This window comes from Carettochelys insculpta, chromosome 19 (assembly GCF_033958435.1).
Source record: "Carettochelys insculpta isolate YL-2023 chromosome 19, ASM3395843v1, whole genome shotgun sequence".
Taxonomy (NCBI): Eukaryota; Metazoa; Chordata; order Testudines; family Carettochelyidae; genus Carettochelys; species Carettochelys insculpta.
The window spans coordinates 24,682,085-24,700,891 of NC_134155.1; the positions used below are offsets into that span (position 1 = coordinate 24,682,085).

The window sequence follows — 18,807 nt, forward strand, 5'->3', positions numbered from 1 at the left end:
TGCCAGTAGGAGTCATGGGACAGGAGGAGGAAGGGGGATGGTCCCTGCAGAGTGCATGGCCCAACCACTTGTGAGCTGCCTGGACAGACTGGCAGAGAGGATAGTACAACAGGAGAGTCTGGTGGAGCTGCTCAGGAACGGGCAGGGGAGGAACAGGCGCTTTCGCAGGCCATGGTAGCTTAGGATCAACAGCTGGACAAACTGGGCTTTGCTGTGCTAACCAGCACCAGATCTTTCAAGGTGCAAGTGCCTTAGCTGCTGGAGCCGCTCACGCTGCCCTGCTGAGCTCGTGGAGGGAAAATTGAGCTGGTCCTGGGAGAGAGCAGCGTAACTTTTGCATGCTTTGCTCGGTATGAGCTGTGGGGACAAAGCCCAGGGAGAACAGTGGGAGCCGTCCCTAGGTTTGTGGGGGCTGCAACGCTCCTCATGTGAATAGCAAGCACTGGCTAGCGTGCTGCACCAGGTACGCAGAGAAACACCAGCTGCCAAAGGCACTGGGCATCTCAGCGTTAGCGTGTTGTAGTCACTGGGCCCTGAAAGCAGCAGCTAGAGGTGCTAGCACTGGAGCTAACAGAGTGCCCATTGAGCTCTTGATGAGGTACCTGGCTATGGACCTACTGTCCGGTTACAGCATCTGCCTTCCCAGGAGTGGGTTTGTGCGTGAGACCCAGCGCAGATGGAGTAACTGATGCCTTCAAAGAGAGGGATTTATGAAGGTGAGACAGTCTCTGTCCTGGTTTGCAAACCCCTCTTCAGAGCTTCTTAGGGCGCTAGCCTGTATAGTGGAGGTACTTGTGCTTGGAATTTGGCTCATACTTTAAAAGGACTCAGACTGGGGCACTGGAAGGCGTTTGTTCGGTTTGATAGTGTCAGCTCAGGGGAAGCCTGCTGGGTTCTTAGCGGATGTTGCTGCTGGCAGAGGGGAAAGTCCCTTGGCTTTATGCACCCTGATCTTCAGCACCATCTGCTAATCCACCACTAGGTGTCTCAGAGGAGTTGTCACATCCTACAGCTTTCACACTGTGCAGTGGCAGCTAGCAGGTAAAGCCCCACGCTCTGCATTTCGGGGACATCTTACTTCTTCTGCGTGCTCCCTGTTAATCTCCTGCTGGGTGAGCCCCTTGGACTTGGATGTTTCATTTGAAACAGTGAACGGTTTCAGCATCCCACTCAGTTCCCAGTGTTTTAATTGAAAAAAGACGCGTTACTATTTGTGTTCCAGTAGCTCTCAAAGAATCTCCATTGGTCCCATCCTGCTCGGTGCTGGACGTAGTGAGACAGTCCAGGCCTGAAGAGCGTTGGTGCTAGTAAAGTACCATGACTACTCTGCTCTTTTTCTCACTCCTATTTCTCCTCACCAGCTTATTTTCTCCCCCACTTTGTAGACACTGCTGGACATATTTACAGGGGTGAAGCTGTACTTACCACCCTCCGTGGAGGACTTCAGCAAAATCCGTCGATACTTTGTGGCATATGATGGAGACCTTGTGCAAGAGTTTGACATGGCCTCAGCAACACATGTAATAGGTGATGTCGATGAGAACCCTGGGGCCAAGCATGTCTCTCCTGCTTGGATCTGGGAGTGTATCCGGAAACGGAGGCTAGTAGCCCCCTGTTAAGAACTCTCAGCAGCTGCCTGGCCTAATGTCTGGGAAGGAACTCCCCAAGGGAACAGTGGAGACTAAGTAACTGGAAGACAGCTGAGCTCCTTTGCTACCATCATCTCTGTGAATGCCTAGAGTTCCTCAAAGCTGGATTCTAAGGATCCATAGTACCCCTTTGTTTTTATCAATGCCAGCTGAGATGAATTCTGAGAGCTTGCTAAAAGATGGCACTTCTGGAGTAAGTTTCTCTTTCTGCCTATCCTTTGAACCAATTCATTCAATCTAGGTTCTGGTTTCATCTGTTGTTTTAAAGTTGGGGTATTTTTATAAATAAAAACTCTCCAGTGTCTGCTCCCTTCCAGTAAGAACACACCTGTTCCTCTCAGGCTCTTCTGTGTCTGAACAGAGGACAACCTTCGTGGTGTGCATAACTCTCTACAGCCATATTACCTGTATGAACTTGTTGCACTGCTGTAATTCAGACCCAGGCTCGGTTAAATGCTGCCGTTTATGCTGCATGGTATTTTCTCCTGTTTTAAACATCAAACCCATAGGCCACACACCATTTAGAGAATGTTTCATTTTAAAAGTGGGGCAAATAAACTTCCCCTAAGAGCTGGTGTTACCAAGATATTCTTCTGTCACAGCTGACTTGCTGGAGTCTGAGGTTAGATTATAAATCCTAACAAGAGCCCATAGGACTTTCCTGAATTTGTGTCTGAACTACAAGAGACCTGGAGGGGAAAAAGTCTCTTAAAAATGGTAAGTTGCTCCAAGAGTTAATTCCCCTCACTCTTGAATATTTGTCTCATTTTCAGTCCTAATGTGTCTAACTCAATTTCCAGGCACTGTTACCTTGCTCTGCTTCAGTCTGCTAGAGAGCCCCTTATCTAATAATGTTTGTGGTTCAGGTTGGTACTTATGAGACTAAAATGACTCAATCACAATCTTCTTTTTAAGATAAACAGACCACAGTGTCACCATTGATAGCCAGAATGTGTTCCCATCTTTCCCCAGTCTTGGGGCTTCATTTCTCCACCTCCTCCAATTGTGGGCACCAGAGTACTCCAGTAGCAGGCAGGTCTGTCAGTGCCAAGTAGAGGTAACAGTCTGCTTCAGTTCATGTTTCAAGGAAAGAAAGGGGGGAGGAGAGTCGTTCAGAGGTTTTACTAAAATAATGTGTCCTGAAGTACCTATATTCCATATCAGTGTTCTGTAGGTTGTTCCACAACACATGTAGGGCAGGTTGCAGAGAAATATCTAATAAGGATTTGAAAACTTCTGAAATAAGACTCATAGGTTTGGGAGGCTAAGTTTATTGGAGGCTTGCTGCAATATTGCTGATGGTGGTGGTGTTACAGGCAAGGGTGGTTCAGAACAGCCACCGCTGTTCCTGGTGGGTCAGGACCATGGTATGCACAATAGTGGATGCGTTGGGCAGCTGGTTAGCTCTGTAGAGATGTAAGTGCCCATGGAACCGAGACTTCCTTTTTACCAGAGCTCCAGCCTGCATCTTCTCTCCAGCCCTACCTTGTACGAAGCCTCCATGCACCCATAATTCAGAGCAATTTGGACCTTTTGGGAGCATTGAATGCACCATTTGTTTCCCCATCATAGCAGGGTCTAATGACGGCTGTACCCAAGAGAGGGACTAGGTGTGGACGAGACTTGTTTCAGTGCTCAGGGTAGCATTTAAGGTACCATAAGGAAAACTGGCTGAAGGTGACTGAAGATTTTCCTAAACCTATTAACATCAGTTAATAGGAGTTTTTGAGAGTTCTTCAGCAAGAGGAGCAATTATGTGACCATGGGGGTAAGGTGGTTGTACCCTGTTTGTGGGGTGCTTGGCTGGAGAATGGTGTGCTGAGGGTAGCAGCCTGCTGGGCAAGGTTGGGAGCTTGTTGTTGAGTGTTTGACTCCTTAACCCCAACCACCTGATTGAATCAAAAATCCCACCCTGACAGTAACAAGCTCCAAGAGTAAAACAAATGGGGGCAAAAGCCCAGTGGGGGGTAGGGGTAATCCAGTGTAATGCACCTGATGTAGCATGTGTGATTACCTGCCCTAGGAGCAGGTGGCACATGTACAGTCAAGGTAAGGAACTTTTGTCCTTCAGAGGCCATGTATGGGCTTTGGAGAACAGGATCACTGAACTGGAGGAGCTAAAGGAGGCAAAGAGGTAGAGGAGACTGACCAGAAGTGAGACTATTCTGTTGTTTCTCAAACAACCTCTGTGCTGCTGAGAAGTGTGAAAGCCTCACTTGGAGGGGAGGGAATCAGTTGCATAGTGCGAGCCCTCAAACAGTCAAAGCAAAGGCCCATCCACCCCCATAACCTGTCTGCCAAAAGTGGCCAATGCTAGGTGCCCTAGAGGAAGTGACCCAAAGAGGTAATGATCTTTCTCCTGCCATCCAGCTCCAGCCTCTGACAAACAGGCTAGGGACACCATTCCTAACCCATCCTGGCTAACAGCCATTTATGGGCCGAACCATGAATTTATCTAGTTCTTTTAAACGCTGTTATAGTCCTAGCTGTCATAGCCTCCTCTGGCAAAGACGTCCACAGGCTGACTGTATGCTGTGGTCACTGGTGCCTATTGATTTCATTTAGTTCTCATTATGGGCACAAATAATTTTTCCTTGTTCATCTTTTCCATACCACTCATTTTATAAATCTCTATCATATCTCCCTTAGTCTTCTCTTTTCTAAGATGAACAGTCCTGCTCTTTAATCTCTCCTTCCACACATTGTGGTATCCTCTTGTACCAAAGATAAGTTCAGAGAAGTTATCAGAGATGTATCAGTAATGGATGATTCAATCATTAGAAACACAGGGTGAGTTTGTGATGACCAGGTGAACCACTTGGTTAATTGCCTGCCTACTGCAGAGACTGCAGATCTCTGAAGACATCAGCTAGATGCAGTGCTGTGGGGGAGGCAGTGATCACAGAATCATAGGGCTGGAAGGGACCTCAGGAGGTCATCTAGTCCAGCCCCCTGCTTCAAGCAGGATCAACCCACCCCTAAGTCATCCCAGCCAGGACCTTGTCCAACTGGGGCTTAAAAACCTCAAGGGATGGAGAATCCACCACCTTTCTAGGCAACGCATTCCAACGCTTCACCACCTGCCTGGTGAAGTAGTTTTTCCTAATATCTAACCTCCACCTCTCCCTCTTCAACTTTTAACCATTACTCGTTGTTCTGCCATCTGACACCACTGAGAAGAGTTTCTCACCCTCCTCTTTAGAGCTCCCCTTCAGGAAGTTGAAGGCTGCTATTAAATCACCTCTAAGTCTTCTCTTCTGTAAACTAAACAAGCCCAAATCCCTCAGCCTGTCCTCATAGGTCTTGTGCTCCAGCCCCTTAGTCATTTTTTTGCCCTCCGATGAACCTGCTCCAGCAAATCCACATCCTTTTTATACTGGGGGGCCCCAAACTGGACACAATATTCCAGATGTGGCCTCACCAGTGCCAAATAAAGAGGAATAACTACTTCTCTAGATCTGCTGGAAATGCTCCTCCTAATGCACTCTAGCATGCCGTTAGCTCTCTTGGCTACAAGGGCACACTGTTTACTTATATCCAGCCTTTCATCCACCATAACCCCTAGGTCCCTTTCCATCCTACTGCTGCTGAGCCAGTAGGTCCCCAGCCTGTAACAATGTGTGGGATTCTTCCACCCCAGGTGCAGGACTCTACACTTCTCCTTATTGAACTGCATCAGATTTCTTTTGGCCCAGTTCTCCAATTTATCCAGGTCCCTCTGGATTCTCTCTCTACCCTCCAATGTATCTACCTCTCCCCCTAGTTTTGTGTGATCTGCAAACTTGCTGAGGGTGCAACCCAGTCCCTCATCCAGGTCATTAATAAAGATGTTGAGTAACACCAGCCCCAGAACCGAGCCTTGCAGCACTCCGCTTGAAACAGACCGCCATCCTGATAGAGCCATTGACCACTACCCATTAGGCCCAACTATCAAGCCAGCTTTCTATCCATCTTATAGTCCAAGGATCCAATCCATATTTCCTTAACTTATGGACAAGAATGTTGTGGGAGAGCATATCAAAAGCCTTGCTGAAGTCAAGGTATCTCACATCCACTGACTTCCCCATGATCATGATACATGTAAATGCCAAGGACAAGGGAGGGATAAGAGAGAGGTCCTGGAGGCCAAATTTAGGCTGCTTGGTAAGACTGAACTCCAAGACCTCCATAAGAGTGTTCTCTGAAGGGCTCCCAGTTCCACATACAGGGCCACAGACCAGCAGAACTGCAGGGTCCCAATGTGTGATTGAGGAAAAAGGTGTTAGGGAAGCCTACAGAGCCAGGATGGACTCCACCTGAACCATAATGGCACCAGATTGCTGGCACTTCAAATTTAAGAGCTGCTTTACAACCTTTTTAACTAAGGGTGGTGAGAAGGCAGACAGGTGGAAGAGCACCAGCATCAAACATGATATTGCTTAGGGGAGGATCAATTAGAGAATCCCCATTATGTTCCAGTTATGAGGAAATGAGAGAATGTAAAATATGGGTAAAAGCTGACAGACAGTCCAATGCCGGCTACAAAGGGACAATTTTTAAAGTACTAGTATACAAATCCCAGAAATCTTAAGTAAGATGAGTGAAGTAGAGTGCCTTATATTGAATACGAACATTGAGAGAACAGGCATCGCACAAACTGGGAATAATGAAGATAATGGGGAACAGCACTACCAGAGTACAAAATGTTTTGGAAGAACAGAACAGCTCAAGATGTTAGGAGATTTCAGCTATCCCCACCTTGATTGGGTACATCACCTCAGGACAAGATGCAGAAGCAAAGTGACACCTTTAAGATCTGCTTCTTGGAGCAGGTAGGTTTTGGAACCCACAAGAAGAGAGGAAATTCTTGATTTAGTTTTAAGTGAAGCATAGGATCTGGTCCAAGAGGTAAATATTGCTAGACCTGGTTGACCATCTATATATATCTATATATAATGTATGTAACAGCCCAATCGTGGGGAGGACATTACAGCAGTCCACACTGCAGCGTTTAATTTCAGAAAAGGGGACTACATGAAAATGAGGATGCTGGTTACACAGAAATTAAAAGGTACAAGTGGAATAGAAACAAATAGAAACACCATAACAGGTTCAACTTGACTATATACTCCAAATTAGAAAACACAGTAAGAGATCCCAGAAAACTGCCACCATGGCTAAACATGTGAAAGAATTGGTGAGAAGGCATTTGGAAAAGTGAAAGTTAAATTCCAGTGAGGAAAACCTGAAAGGAGCATAAACTCTGACAATTTTAAAAAAAATACGAGGAAGAACCGAAAAAGAATTTGAACAGCTAGCCAAAAATTAAAAATAACAAACATTCAAGTACGTCAGAAGCAGGAAGACTGTAAAAATCACCAATAAGGCAACTGAACAGCTGAGATGCTCAAGAAGCACTCGTATGATAAGGCCGATGCAAAGAAACTAAATGAATTGCTTGCATCAGTCTTCGTGGCCAAGGCTGTGAGGGAAATTCACAAACCTGAGCCATTCTTTTCAGGTGACAAATCTGAGGGACTGTCTCATACTGAGTCAGAGATGGTTTTGTAACAACCTGATAATAGTAAAAGGTCACCAGGACCAGATAGCATTCACACAAGCATTCTGAGCGAACTCCTATGTGAAATTGCAGAATATGAACTGTGGTTTGTAACCTATCCTTTAAATGAGCTACTGTACCAAATGACTGGAGAATAGCTAATATGATGCCAATGTTTAATAAAAGGGCTCCAGAGGTGATCCTGACAATTACAGCCAAGTAAGTCTAACTTCAATACCAGGCAAACTGGTTGAAACTGATTGGATCTGAAGCAGTGGGTCTGTCCCACGAAAGCTCATCACTAAATAAGTAATTCTGTTAGTCTTTAAAGTACTACATTTCTGCTGCTTTGGTTTGTTTGGTTGAAACTGTCGTAAAGAACAGAATTGCCAGACATATAGATGAACATACATTGGGAGTCAACGTGGCTTTTGAAAAGGGCAGTCCTCAGCAATCCACTAACATTCTCTGAGGTGGTGAACAAGCAGGCAGATAAGGGGGGATCCAGTGGATATAGTGCATGAAAATTTCCAGAACACCTTTGACAAGTTCTGTCAGCAAAGGGTTAAGTAATCTGTCGTGGACTAAGCAGGGAGGTCCTCTCCTGGGTTGGTAGCTGGTTAGAAGAGAGAAAGGAAATAGGGATAAATGGACACTTTTTAGAATGGAGAGAAGCAGCAAGCAGTGTCCTGCAGGGGTCTGTACTGGGACCAATCCTATCCAATATATTCATAAATGGTCTGGAGAAAGGGGTACTCGGGTAGGTGGCAAAATTTGCAGATGCTACAAAAGTGCTCAAGATAGCGAAGTCCACAACAGACTAGGAAAAGCTTCAAAAAAGGATCTCACAATATGGCGAGCAGACAACAAAATGGCAGATGAAATACAAAGTTGATAAATATGAAGTGATGCATATTGGAGAACAATCCCAACTACGATCTTGGAGTCATTGTGGACAGCTCTCTGAAAACATCCCACCCAATGTGCAGCAGCCATCAAAAAAGCAAACAGAATATGGGGAATCATTAAGAAAGGACAGAAGATATCACATTGCTTCTACATAAATCCACGGTACACGTGCATCTTGAATCCTGTGTGCAGATGTGATCACGAATGAGGGGTGTGGAACAGCTGCCATTGTAAGACGCAATTAAGGTGAGACACCTTTTCAGGGACTACCTGATTTACAACATTTCAGCTGTGGAGTGGGGAGACATTGAAGTAGAGAGCCCTGGTGCACAAGAGGCACAGGATGGAGTTGGGGCAGCCATGGGTCTGCTGGCCGCAGGCGAAGCCCCATGGGCTGCATGCAGCCTGTAGGTTGCCCACCACTGGTCTAATGGATCTGACTGTCAGGTGATGAGCATGTCCAGCTTCCACTGCCACTCAGCTGTGCAGTACGTAAAGCAACTTGCTAAACTTCTGCCAAACGTGTTTGTGTTCTAAGGCAACAAAGATTCTTAAGTACCACTCCGTTGAGTGCTAGCAGAACCTGCGTATCATGTATATTCATCCCCGTGTCCCCACCCCACCCTGCAGCTATTCTTCCTCAAAAATCTGAGGAAGAGACAATGGTGAATGCTCAACTCTCAATAGCAGAGTTCTTCAACCTAGCTCTAGCAAACAACATTCTTTTAGGGTTTAATTCTGCAAGGTGCTGAGAACTGTCTACTGCCACTGACATCAATGGGGGGCACTTAGCAGCTCGAGCAGTCCTTTTCCATTGTTGCATTGTTTGATGCAGAGGGACATAAATACCAACAGGATTGGTTTGGGGGAGAGAGATGTAAATACCAACAAGATTTGACTGGAAAAATCAAATTTTCACTTTATTATAAAATTATAAAGCAGAACTCTGTACCAAAACTATCAGCTAGGATTTAAACAATTTAATAGAAGCCATTTCAAGTAATGGTTAACTTTCAAAATATTTTAACAGAATTGTTATACATAAAGCACTTGAATATTTTCACACACACTATTAGTTCACATCAGTATATTCCTTTGGTTATGAACCAGTTTCACTTAAAATAAATGCCATCAGTCACACCCACAGCTGAGAATCTTTTCCCCCCGCCCCCATGGAAAAGCTATTCACTATCAAACTAGGAAGGCAAATTGCAAGCTTGAGGTGAGTGTGTACATCTCCTTAAAATCAACCCTACCGAGACTGATCTGCACAGGGTCCTTTCGGCTTTAGATTATAGGCAGAAGAACATCAGAGAGCAGCAGGTAAGTAAACTTGCTCACCGATTAGGGTAAGTCTTCCTCCATACAAGCCTCCTATCCTGAGGTTATTGATAAGCATGATTACATGTTTTTCACAGTGAATTTGCTAGATCGGGTTCATAAGTTTAGCTCACACCTAGAGATTGTTATAGACAACCTCTTCCCATTCATGACTGAATATCTCAGCAATCCCTTACATGGAGAAAGTATTTAACTTGCAATAACTCAGTTGCTGGTATCAAGGACACGTCAGCACCGCACCCCCCCCACCCCAAGCAAGTCTGTGCTAGGCCTTGAGCCAGAGATTTTAAAACACGTCAGAATGTCCAAAAGTAGCAGGTCTCTTAACATGAAATGAAGAGGGACATAGATCCACAGGACTAGGCCAGGCCTCAGCCCTTCCTTCACAGGAATCATACCAAAAAAAGCAAAGGACCCTCTATCGTGCAGGTGCTGCAGATCACAGTGCAGAAGTAAAGCTTCCTTTCAATATCCATGCATGAGATACTTATCAAATACCATGAGTGGTTTACTCTCTCTTCCAAAAGAGAGACAGACATGCATTTCTTGGAGCAAAGGCATTGCTACTGTTGTAGAGCACTGTTAAAGTCCCTTCCAGCCCTGTGATTCTGTTAAATAATTGCAAAGATTACATGAATTTGCAGTTAGATTACCAACTGTTACCATGAGTGTGCATAGATACATTAATACAGGCTGCTTCCTTAAGTCCATAGCTGGTACTGCAGAGCCTAGGAGCAGCCAATTCTATTAGAATAAACTCTTTTTTTCTATATAGCTGTTGCTCCTAACCCAGTATCATACCATGCACACACGGAGGTTCATTCTCAATACCCATGAACTGTATCTTCAGTTCTTACATTATTATAGTGAGTGCATCATGTAAGTCCTACAGCTGTTTATGAAAAACAATCTGAAGCAAACATTAAGCCACAAATGGCTCCAGTAGTCTTTTGGGAGAAGATAAGACACTAGTGTAACTATAAATTAGTGAGGAGAAAAATCCTATTTAAGGCTAATAGGATTATTTTGATATTTATGTTTTTCTGATGGTTCAGAATGGAGTGCTTCCAGGATATGTCTTTTCTCTTTAATACAGGTTGAACCTCTCAAGTCTGGCACACTCATCTGGCAACATCTGTAATTTGGCATGATTGTAGTTAGCAGGATGACCACTTATGAGTGCAGCCAAATTTCCCATGGTCCCATAAAGTTTGTTTACAGACACCAGTCCTGGCTGTCAGTGTTCTGTGCTGTTAGTTAGGTGTAATTTACCCCTAAATGTCTTCTAAGAGCCCAGTAAGTAGCAGAAGTGCTGGTAATGTCTTAGACAATACAGACCTTCCGTAATTCAGCAAATACGCTCAGCACCACTCAGATCCCAAAGGTGCCAGATGAGAGAGGTTCACCCTGTACTGCCCGTTGGAGAAAAAACACTGCTATCAAAATCTGGTTCCAGTGAAACTTTCTAAACCACAGAAATTATCAACAGCTTGTGATTGATGTCCCACGTCTACCTTGTAGAATTCTTGAGAAGGGTGAATCTATAGCTTCATCCCCATAAAAGGAAAATGGAGATCTTATCTTGTGCTCTTCAGCAAACCATCTTTGCATGTCTGGCAACCCTTCAGGGCTAGGGAACAGTAATTGGTAAACCAGCAGAAAAGAGAGGAGTGATCACCATTATCTTCTCAAATCGTAAGACTAATCAGCAGACAGAACAAGAACTGAAAGCGAAGATCTACAGCCCAACCACAGAGGTTCATGGGGGGAGTCCTCCAAACTTCAGTGTGTCTCATTTTGACAGTTTCATCTCTAGGCTTTAGGAGATGATTAAGAATGAACCTATGAGGTGGGTCACATGACTGAAATGGCTCACCAAGGCTTCTTGGGAGCATGGGCAGCCTAGACAAAAAGCACTGTATTAGGGCCACAGTGGCTTTTTCCACTAGTGTTCAAGCCATGCAGATATTGCAGGGGAATAGTGCCTTAGGGTCTCAGCTTGTTAGTCACTAGAGGAGGCTGACTCTACAGCTAGTTCAGTCAAACTGGGAGGGACCATGTACAAGCAATACTCTCCCCTGCGGCCTTACAATAAAGGAAAGGTAAATGGTAGGAGGGAGGGAGAGACAGACAAACACTGCCTCCTGCTGTGTAAGCTTCAAGAGGAGAGTACACTGCCTCTACCACTGAAAGGGAGAGTGTGTATCTTTAACAGTCTGAAGTCTTGCCTCCTTTCCACATTCATGTGTAGCAGTAGCAAACATTGCACCTGGATCCCACTAGGCTAGGATTAAATTAATTCTAAAATACGAAACAGCTAAAGGCAACAAGAGAGAAGAAATGTTCCGCCTGGCCTGCAAGCATAAGGAAGTAAGAAGAAAAATAAAAGTTCCATGACACTCCACCCCCTGCTTTCTGCCCCCCTCCCCAAAAAAAAAAACACAAAGGGAGGGGAAACCAGCCCAATAGGATTCTTTTCCCTGAAAATAAAATTATCAATGGAGGTGTGGCCTGGCCCAGATCAAATTAAAGAATCAGAATGGGAGAGTTCAGTAGCAGCAAAACAAAGGAAAAATTTCCTGTATCGTAATCTCAGTCCACCTCATTTATTACCGCAAAGGAATGACAAGCCTCAGACTCCTGAATTATTTTTGGAAAGCCAAGTGATTCTTTGTCCCCCATCACCAGTTGATCAGGCTAGCCCAGAATGCTGGCTGTTCAGTATTTCTGAGTAGGCTGCTGACAGTGAGCTCCGGGCATCTAGGCACTGCAGGGTAAAGCACTGTGGTGTGAAGGGCACAGCCAGTCAATGGCTTCAATCAGAACAATTCCCCAAGTTTCCGTCTCTCCTCATCTCGCGTAGGAACCGCAAGTTTCTTGTGGGGTCCTACGTGTCAGTCTTGGACCTAGCTGTAGAGACTGTCACCATCTCTAATAGCAGATGAGAGTTCACGTAACAGAGGGCTTGCTTGTGCTCACTCAGGACTTGAAGACGTGGACAGCTCTTATCACGTACTGCCTGCATATGGGACACTCACTCATACGCTTTCCACACTTGGTGCAAGTGACCATGTGGCCACATTCTAACAAGACACAGTCGATGGGTGAGTCCATGCAGATTTTGCAGAGATTCTCTTCAGTGCTAGGGAGCCCAGTATTACCTGAAGAAACCGAAAATATAAAGGGTTTTACAGATTAGATTTAGAAAAAAACAGACACCATGATGTTGGGGGGCGGGGGGAGTCCATGGTGTCTAATACACATGCATTTATCAGTAGTGGCTTCAGTGTCAAATGTCGAAGTATATGTAATTGTGTGAGAACAAGGCTGACAAGCACCATCTTTGCACTGAACACAACTGGAGACTTGTAAACCAGGCTGCTGCTGGGTCTAGATCAATATCAATGTGGGATCATGGGGAAAAAGGAGCTGAAAAGTTTTTTCTAGAACAAAGACTCCCCTGTACGAGAGCACCACAGCAACAGCCGGCGCTGAGAATCTGTATGAAGTGACAGGCGAACAAATTACTTACCATTTTGATCATCCGTGTCAGAAACTGCAATATAAAAAAAGAGGGGAAAAAGTGCATTACGTAGAAAGACAAGGGGTTATCTAATAGATTGTTTAACTCCAGTATACTTAATTTAAGACCTTACAAAGAAAAATGGTCATCTTCAATTATTTCTGAATTTATAAAAAGCCATCAGTTCAACTCCAGTTTTTGTGGGTTTACACAATTTCTCCACTTCTAATGTTTTGTCTCACTGTGTTGTGGTGTGAAAGATCCCTAACATTAGGAAAACGGAGTGACTATATGCGAAGTGCTTGGAAGTAAACAAAATGAGAAAAAAATCATCTGGTTCTTATCAATGTGGTTTATCACTATAGTAGGTGGCAAAATCCAGAGAGAGATTTAAGTTGATATTGCCCCTGTAAATGATGATTAAAAATAAATAAGCACTAAACCTGAAAAGTAAAGAGTTAAAACAAGAGTCTGCTCTTAAAAGATTCTCAATATTGGCATAGTGGGTTTCCATGTTTAGAATCACAGAATACTAGAACTGGAAGGGCCCTCAAGAGGTCATTAAGTCCAGTCCCTGCCCTCATGGCAGGACCATCTATATCATCCCTGTTAAATATTTAACCTGTTCTTAAGTATCTCCAACAATGGAGATGCTACAACCACCGTAGGCAATTTGGTCCAATAATTAACCACCCTGGCAGGAAATTTTTCCTAATGTCTACCTAAACATTCCTTGCTGCAACTTCAGCCCATTGCTTCTTGTCCTATTTTCACAGGCTATCGAAAATTTTTCTCCCTTCTCACCCTTTTAGGTACTTGAAAGCCGCTATCATGTCCCCTCTCAGCCTTCTCTTTTCCAAACTAAACCAACCCAAATCATTTAATCTTCTCTCATAGGTGATATTTTCTAGACCTTACATAATTATAGTTGTTCTCCTCTGGACCTGCTCCATTTCTCCACATCTTTCCTAAAATAGTAGTAGTAGTAGTAGTAGGCGGCATCCTTCAGTCTGCATAGACTATGGATCGCGCCCTTTATAGTTTCAATTGAGGACTTCATTTATAGCGTCTACTGTGACTATGAAGACACACACGAGAGTGAGAGTCCTTGCTGCATCTCTTGCAGATGTGGTGGGTGTCTGGCAAGCCCTTAGTGTGCTTTCTGTGCGCTCGCTTCTCCTCTGCTAGCTGTCTGAGCCTCATCTCGCCCTTCTGAAGGCCCTTGTGTAACCCCTGCCTCCATCTGCTGCGGTCATCTGCTAGTTCTTCCCAGTTGTCCAGCTCGATGTCTACCTCTCTGAGGTCTCTCTTGCAGACATCTTTGTAGCGCAACTGGGGGCGTCCGGGAGGTCTTTTGCCAGAGGCTAGCTCACCATGCAGGATGTCTTTTGGAATCCTTCCATCATTCATCCTGTGGACGTGGCCAAGCCAGCGGAGTTGACGCTGCCTGAGGAGGGTGTGCATGGTTGGGATTCCAGCTTGCTCGAGGATGGCAGTGTTGGTCACTCTGTCCTTCCGTGATATTCCAAGGATGCGCCTGAGGCAGCGCAAGTGGAAGACGTTCAGCCTCTTTTCCTGGCAGGCATACAGGGTCCAAGTCTCGCTGCCATAAAGGAGGGTGCTGAGGATGCAGGCTCTGTAGACTTGCATTTTGGTGTGAGTGTACAGCTTGTTGTTATTCCACACTCTCTTGCTGAGTCTGGACAGAGTTGTGGCATTTCCTAAAATGTGGGGCCCAGAACTGGACACAATACTCCAGCTGAGGCCTAACCAGCACAGAGTAGAGAGGAAGAATGACTGAGTGTCTTGCTCACAACACACCTATTATGTCCTCTCATAGGGAGGGATAGCTCAGTGGTTTGAGCATTAGCCTTGTAAACCCAGGGTTGAAAGTTCAATCCTTAAGGAGGCCATTTAGGGATCTGGGGCAAATAGTTTTTGTTGTTTTTTTTTTAAATCTGTCAGGGATAGTGCTTGGTAGAGGACTGGACTCAATGACCTCTCAAGGTCCCTTCCTGCTCTGTGAGATGTGTGTATCTCCATGTATAGAAAACAGCCTCAGTTTACAAGTAAATATATTTTTTTCCCTAATTGCTCACCCTGAAACTCAACCTGAGTTCTGACAGGTAAGCTGCGTTCTTTTCTTCTAGCAAATCTCCACCAGGGACAAAGGATCTGCAAAAGCTAAGACCTCAGTGACACCTGTATAACTCAACCATCTCCCAATTACCTCTTAGCGACAACCTGTACAGACTGATGGCAATGGGAATGCATCTTGTTTGAATTTAATCAACAGTACTGGCGATGTGGAGGAACTAGGTTGGAGCTCAACCTTCCACAGCTATGTTGGCTCTGGCAGGGCTAACAAGCAGGAAGAACTTGTATTTATTGTCAGAGTCAACCATTCTTACTCTCAAAACAAAACTGAGTAGCTGCTTTCCTCACTTGACTCTCACTAACATAAAGCTCTCATGATTAAACACATGCAATAGTAAACCATAGACCTGGGAGTTTAGATGATCGGTAAACAGAGGTTTCCATGTTATAAACACAACCTGATGAAATCGTATTTCCATCAATAACTAAAATGTACACGTAAGCAAAGTAAGACAGTGCTGCTCACAAATACAGAGTTTGATTTAAGGAGATTTACTTTGTAATTTTGGTATGTGATTTTGAGTATTTGTATTTTTAACTTTAGCTTTAACATTTTGAATCTAAACACATCATTAAATAATTTCCTGACTTCCCCCAACCATAATATGCAACTGTGAATATTTAAATGGATAAAAATCTAAATAAAAGGCTTAAATATAAACCCTACTATTAAATTTAGAAAACAAAACTAAAAATCTGCCAAAGTCTATCCATATGGGCTACATCTACACTAGCCAAAATCTTCGCAATGGCCATTTCAAAGATTACTAATGAGGCGCTGAAATTCATATTCAGCGCCTCATTAGCATGCTGGCAGCTGTGGCAATTCGAAATCGCCATGGCTCGCTGCCACATGGCTCATCCAGAAGGGGCTCCTTTTCAAAAGGATCCTGGGAACTTTGAAATCCCCTTATTCCTATCAGTAGATAAGAAGAGGGGAGTTCGAAGTTGGCGGGGTCCTTTCAAAAAGGAGCCCCCTCTGGATGAGCTGCAGCAATTTCGAAGTGCCGTGGCAGCTGGCATGCTAATGAGATGCTTAATATGTATTTCAGTGCCTCATTAGTAATCTTCAAAATGGCCATTTGCATGGCCATTTCAAAGATTTGGGCTAGTGTAGACACGGCCATGAAGTGGTGTTATGTCTGCTCCAGAATAGTAGGAGGATAAGGTGGGTAAGGGAATATATTTTATTAGACCAGCTTCTGTTGGTGAGGGGGACAAGCTTTTGAGCTTACACAGAGCCCTTCAGGTCCAAAGCTTGTCCCTCTCACCAACAGCACTTGGCTCAGTAAAAGATGTTATGTCATCATCTTGTTTTTCTAAGCCTTACCACAGTTTAAAGCCTTCACTCTAAACAAAGCAACAGCACATCATTCAGTCCTTGAGGCCTCTTGTCTGTTCTGACTCTCCCTTGCAAAGGGCAGAGGTAGAAAGTTGAGAGGAGGCATTCAAGAATTGTAAAGGAAGGAAAGAAGAAGAGAAAGGAGACCAAACTCCCTTCTTCCTTTGACTTGCTGCCTGCTACTGCTGAGGCCACAGCTGAGAGCAGAGATAGTCTTGCAAACAGATTTAGTTTCTCCACCTTACCCAGAAGCTGATGGTCTCTCTCTTTGTAAAGACGAGTCACCCTCTCCATCAGCTCCCACTTCTCACAGCAGCCTTTATAGTTGACAAAGTTGCGAGCAAGGATTTCCTTCAGCTGTCGCACAGAGAGCGCATCAATGTCTCCTACACTTGTGAGGTCAGAAAGAGAGGCCCGTCGCCCCTGCACCAGGTTATCTTCTGAATCAACAGACTGAAAGGGACCAAAGACAGAGAGTGTTTGACCTTACAGTGTGGCCAGAATTCAAAGCAGTCTTTCTAAGATTTACGAGCAGGGACTCATGCATGGAGGCACAGTGAGAGTACTAGCTTTTGGGGTGACCGAGTGTGCTTGACTGTTTGAATTTTGAATTGTGATTCTGATTTCAGGTGGGTGATTTCAGTTTCACTTTCTGTGGCAGTTGGGACTGAGTTCCTGCCCTTTGTTCCCTTGACTGCCTTTTATCAGCCTTCCCCTGTGTGACTAAGGAGGGGTAAGGCCTGACCTAAGCCAGCAGGCTTTCATAAGCCAGAGGTAGAGCGACGGGGGGAGCAAAGCAGACAGGGGAGTTTAACAGAGGGAGGCCTACAAGGGTCAGGAAGACCCGCAACACCTGTGACAGCACTGCTTCTGTCTCCTCTGCCTGTACCTGTAGCCAGACAGACTGCCTGACTACGGATGCCTGTACCCAGATTCTGGTGTGGTTTTGCAAGGATTGTGGCTTGCAATTCCCACTTACTGATATCCAGGCTGGGGGGAGCGGCCAATGTGAAAGGTGCCTGCTGGTGGAATCTCTCAGGCAGCAGGTGGGAGAGCTGCAGGAGGTGGCTAGGTTGAGGAGTATCCGACTCCATGAACAATTCCTGGACAGTATTCATGTGGAGACAGCTGCGGTAGCTGTCCCAGTACACAGGGCTGGAGAGGAGGAGATGGCTCAGGGTGGACACTGACAGCTGGTTACTTCTGGCAGCAGGCAGTGCTCCAGCCCTGCTCCCAACCCTCCCACCGTGGTACTAGACAACCGTTATGCTGTACTTGATACAAGGAATCACCCCATACAGCAGAGGAGAAGCCTCGTACCCCCAAGGCTAGGAGGTCAGCTACCACCACTGTGAGGAAGAAACGTAGAGTGGTGGTGGTCGGCGATTCTCTTCTGAGGGGGACAGAGGCGCCCATCTGTCACCCTGACATTTCGTCTTGGGAGGTATGCTGCCTGCCGGGGGCCCGTATCCGAGATGTTACAGAGGTGTTGTTAAGGATTATCCAGCCCTCTGACTACTACCCATCTGATCTGAACTGAGGGGTTTGGTCCTGCCTAGGGCAGGGGGCTGGACTTGATGGCTTTTTTAGGTCTCTTCCAGTTCTATTATTCTATGATTCCATACCCCATGCTACTCATCCATGTGGGCACTAATGATACTGCAAGGTGTGACACTGAGCGGATCAAGAGTGACTACAGGGCTCTGGGAGTAAGGGTGAAGGAGTCTGGGGTGCAGGTGGTATTCTCTACCATCCTTCCTGTCAAAGGTAAGGGCCCAAGCAGAGACAGGTGCATCCTGGAGGTGAATGCCTGGCTGCGTAAATGGTGTTGCCAGGAAGGGCTTTGGCTTCCTTGACCACGGGACACTATTCCACGAAGGACTGCTAGGCAGAGATGGCTTCACCTTTTGAGGAGAGAGAAGACCCTATTTGGACCCAGACTGTCTTACCTAGTGAGGAGGGCTTTAAACTAGGTTCGACGGGGACAGGGGAGCAAAGCCCACGGGCAAGTAGAAAAGATGGAGACCCAGGAGATGGGTCAGAAATGGGAGGGAGCACAGGCTATAAAGGCAGAGAAAAAGGAGGGTCAGGGCAAAACTGGGAGGCAAGATCAAATCAGTATCTTAGATGCCTATATACAAATGCAAGAAGTATGGGTAATAAGCAGGAAGAACTGGAAGTGCTAATAAATAAATACACCTATGACATTGTTGGCATCACAGAAACTTGGTGGGATAATACACGATTAGAATGTTGGTATGGAAGGGTGCAGCCTGCTCAGGAAGGACAGACAGGAAAAAGGGAGGAGGTGTTGCCTTGTGTATTAAAAGTGTACACACTTGGACTG

At 45.3% G+C, this 18,807-nt stretch overlaps 2 protein-coding genes across 3 annotated transcripts in view; one reads left to right on the plus strand and one right to left on the minus strand.

Moving 5' to 3' along the window:
* LIG3 (DNA ligase 3) overlaps window positions 1-2,458 on the plus strand; it is a 29,680-nt gene extending 27,222 nt beyond the window's left edge. The window contains exon 20 of the mRNA XM_075013925.1: window positions 1,386-2,458. Within this exon, the coding sequence (XP_074870026.1) occupies window positions 1,386-1,619 (234 nt within the window). The 3' untranslated portion in view covers window positions 1,620-2,458. The remainder of the gene's footprint in view (window positions 1-1,385) is intronic.
* Window positions 2,459-8,996: 6,538 nt separating this feature from the next.
* RFFL (ring finger and FYVE like domain containing E3 ubiquitin protein ligase) overlaps window positions 8,997-18,807 on the minus strand; it is a 51,544-nt gene continuing 41,733 nt past the window's right edge. Inside the window, exons 5-7 of one of the 2 annotated variants that reach the window (XM_075013821.1) lie at window positions 16,706-16,913; window positions 12,971-12,994; window positions 8,997-12,599 (exon numbers count right to left, since the gene is read on the minus strand). In XM_075013821.1, the coding sequence (XP_074869922.1) occupies window positions 12,418-12,599; window positions 12,971-12,994; window positions 16,706-16,913 (414 nt within the window). In that variant the 3' untranslated portion in view covers window positions 8,997-12,417. The remainder of the gene's footprint in view (window positions 12,600-12,970; window positions 12,995-16,705; window positions 16,914-18,807) is intronic. The other variant, XM_075013822.1, reaches the window with a different exon arrangement.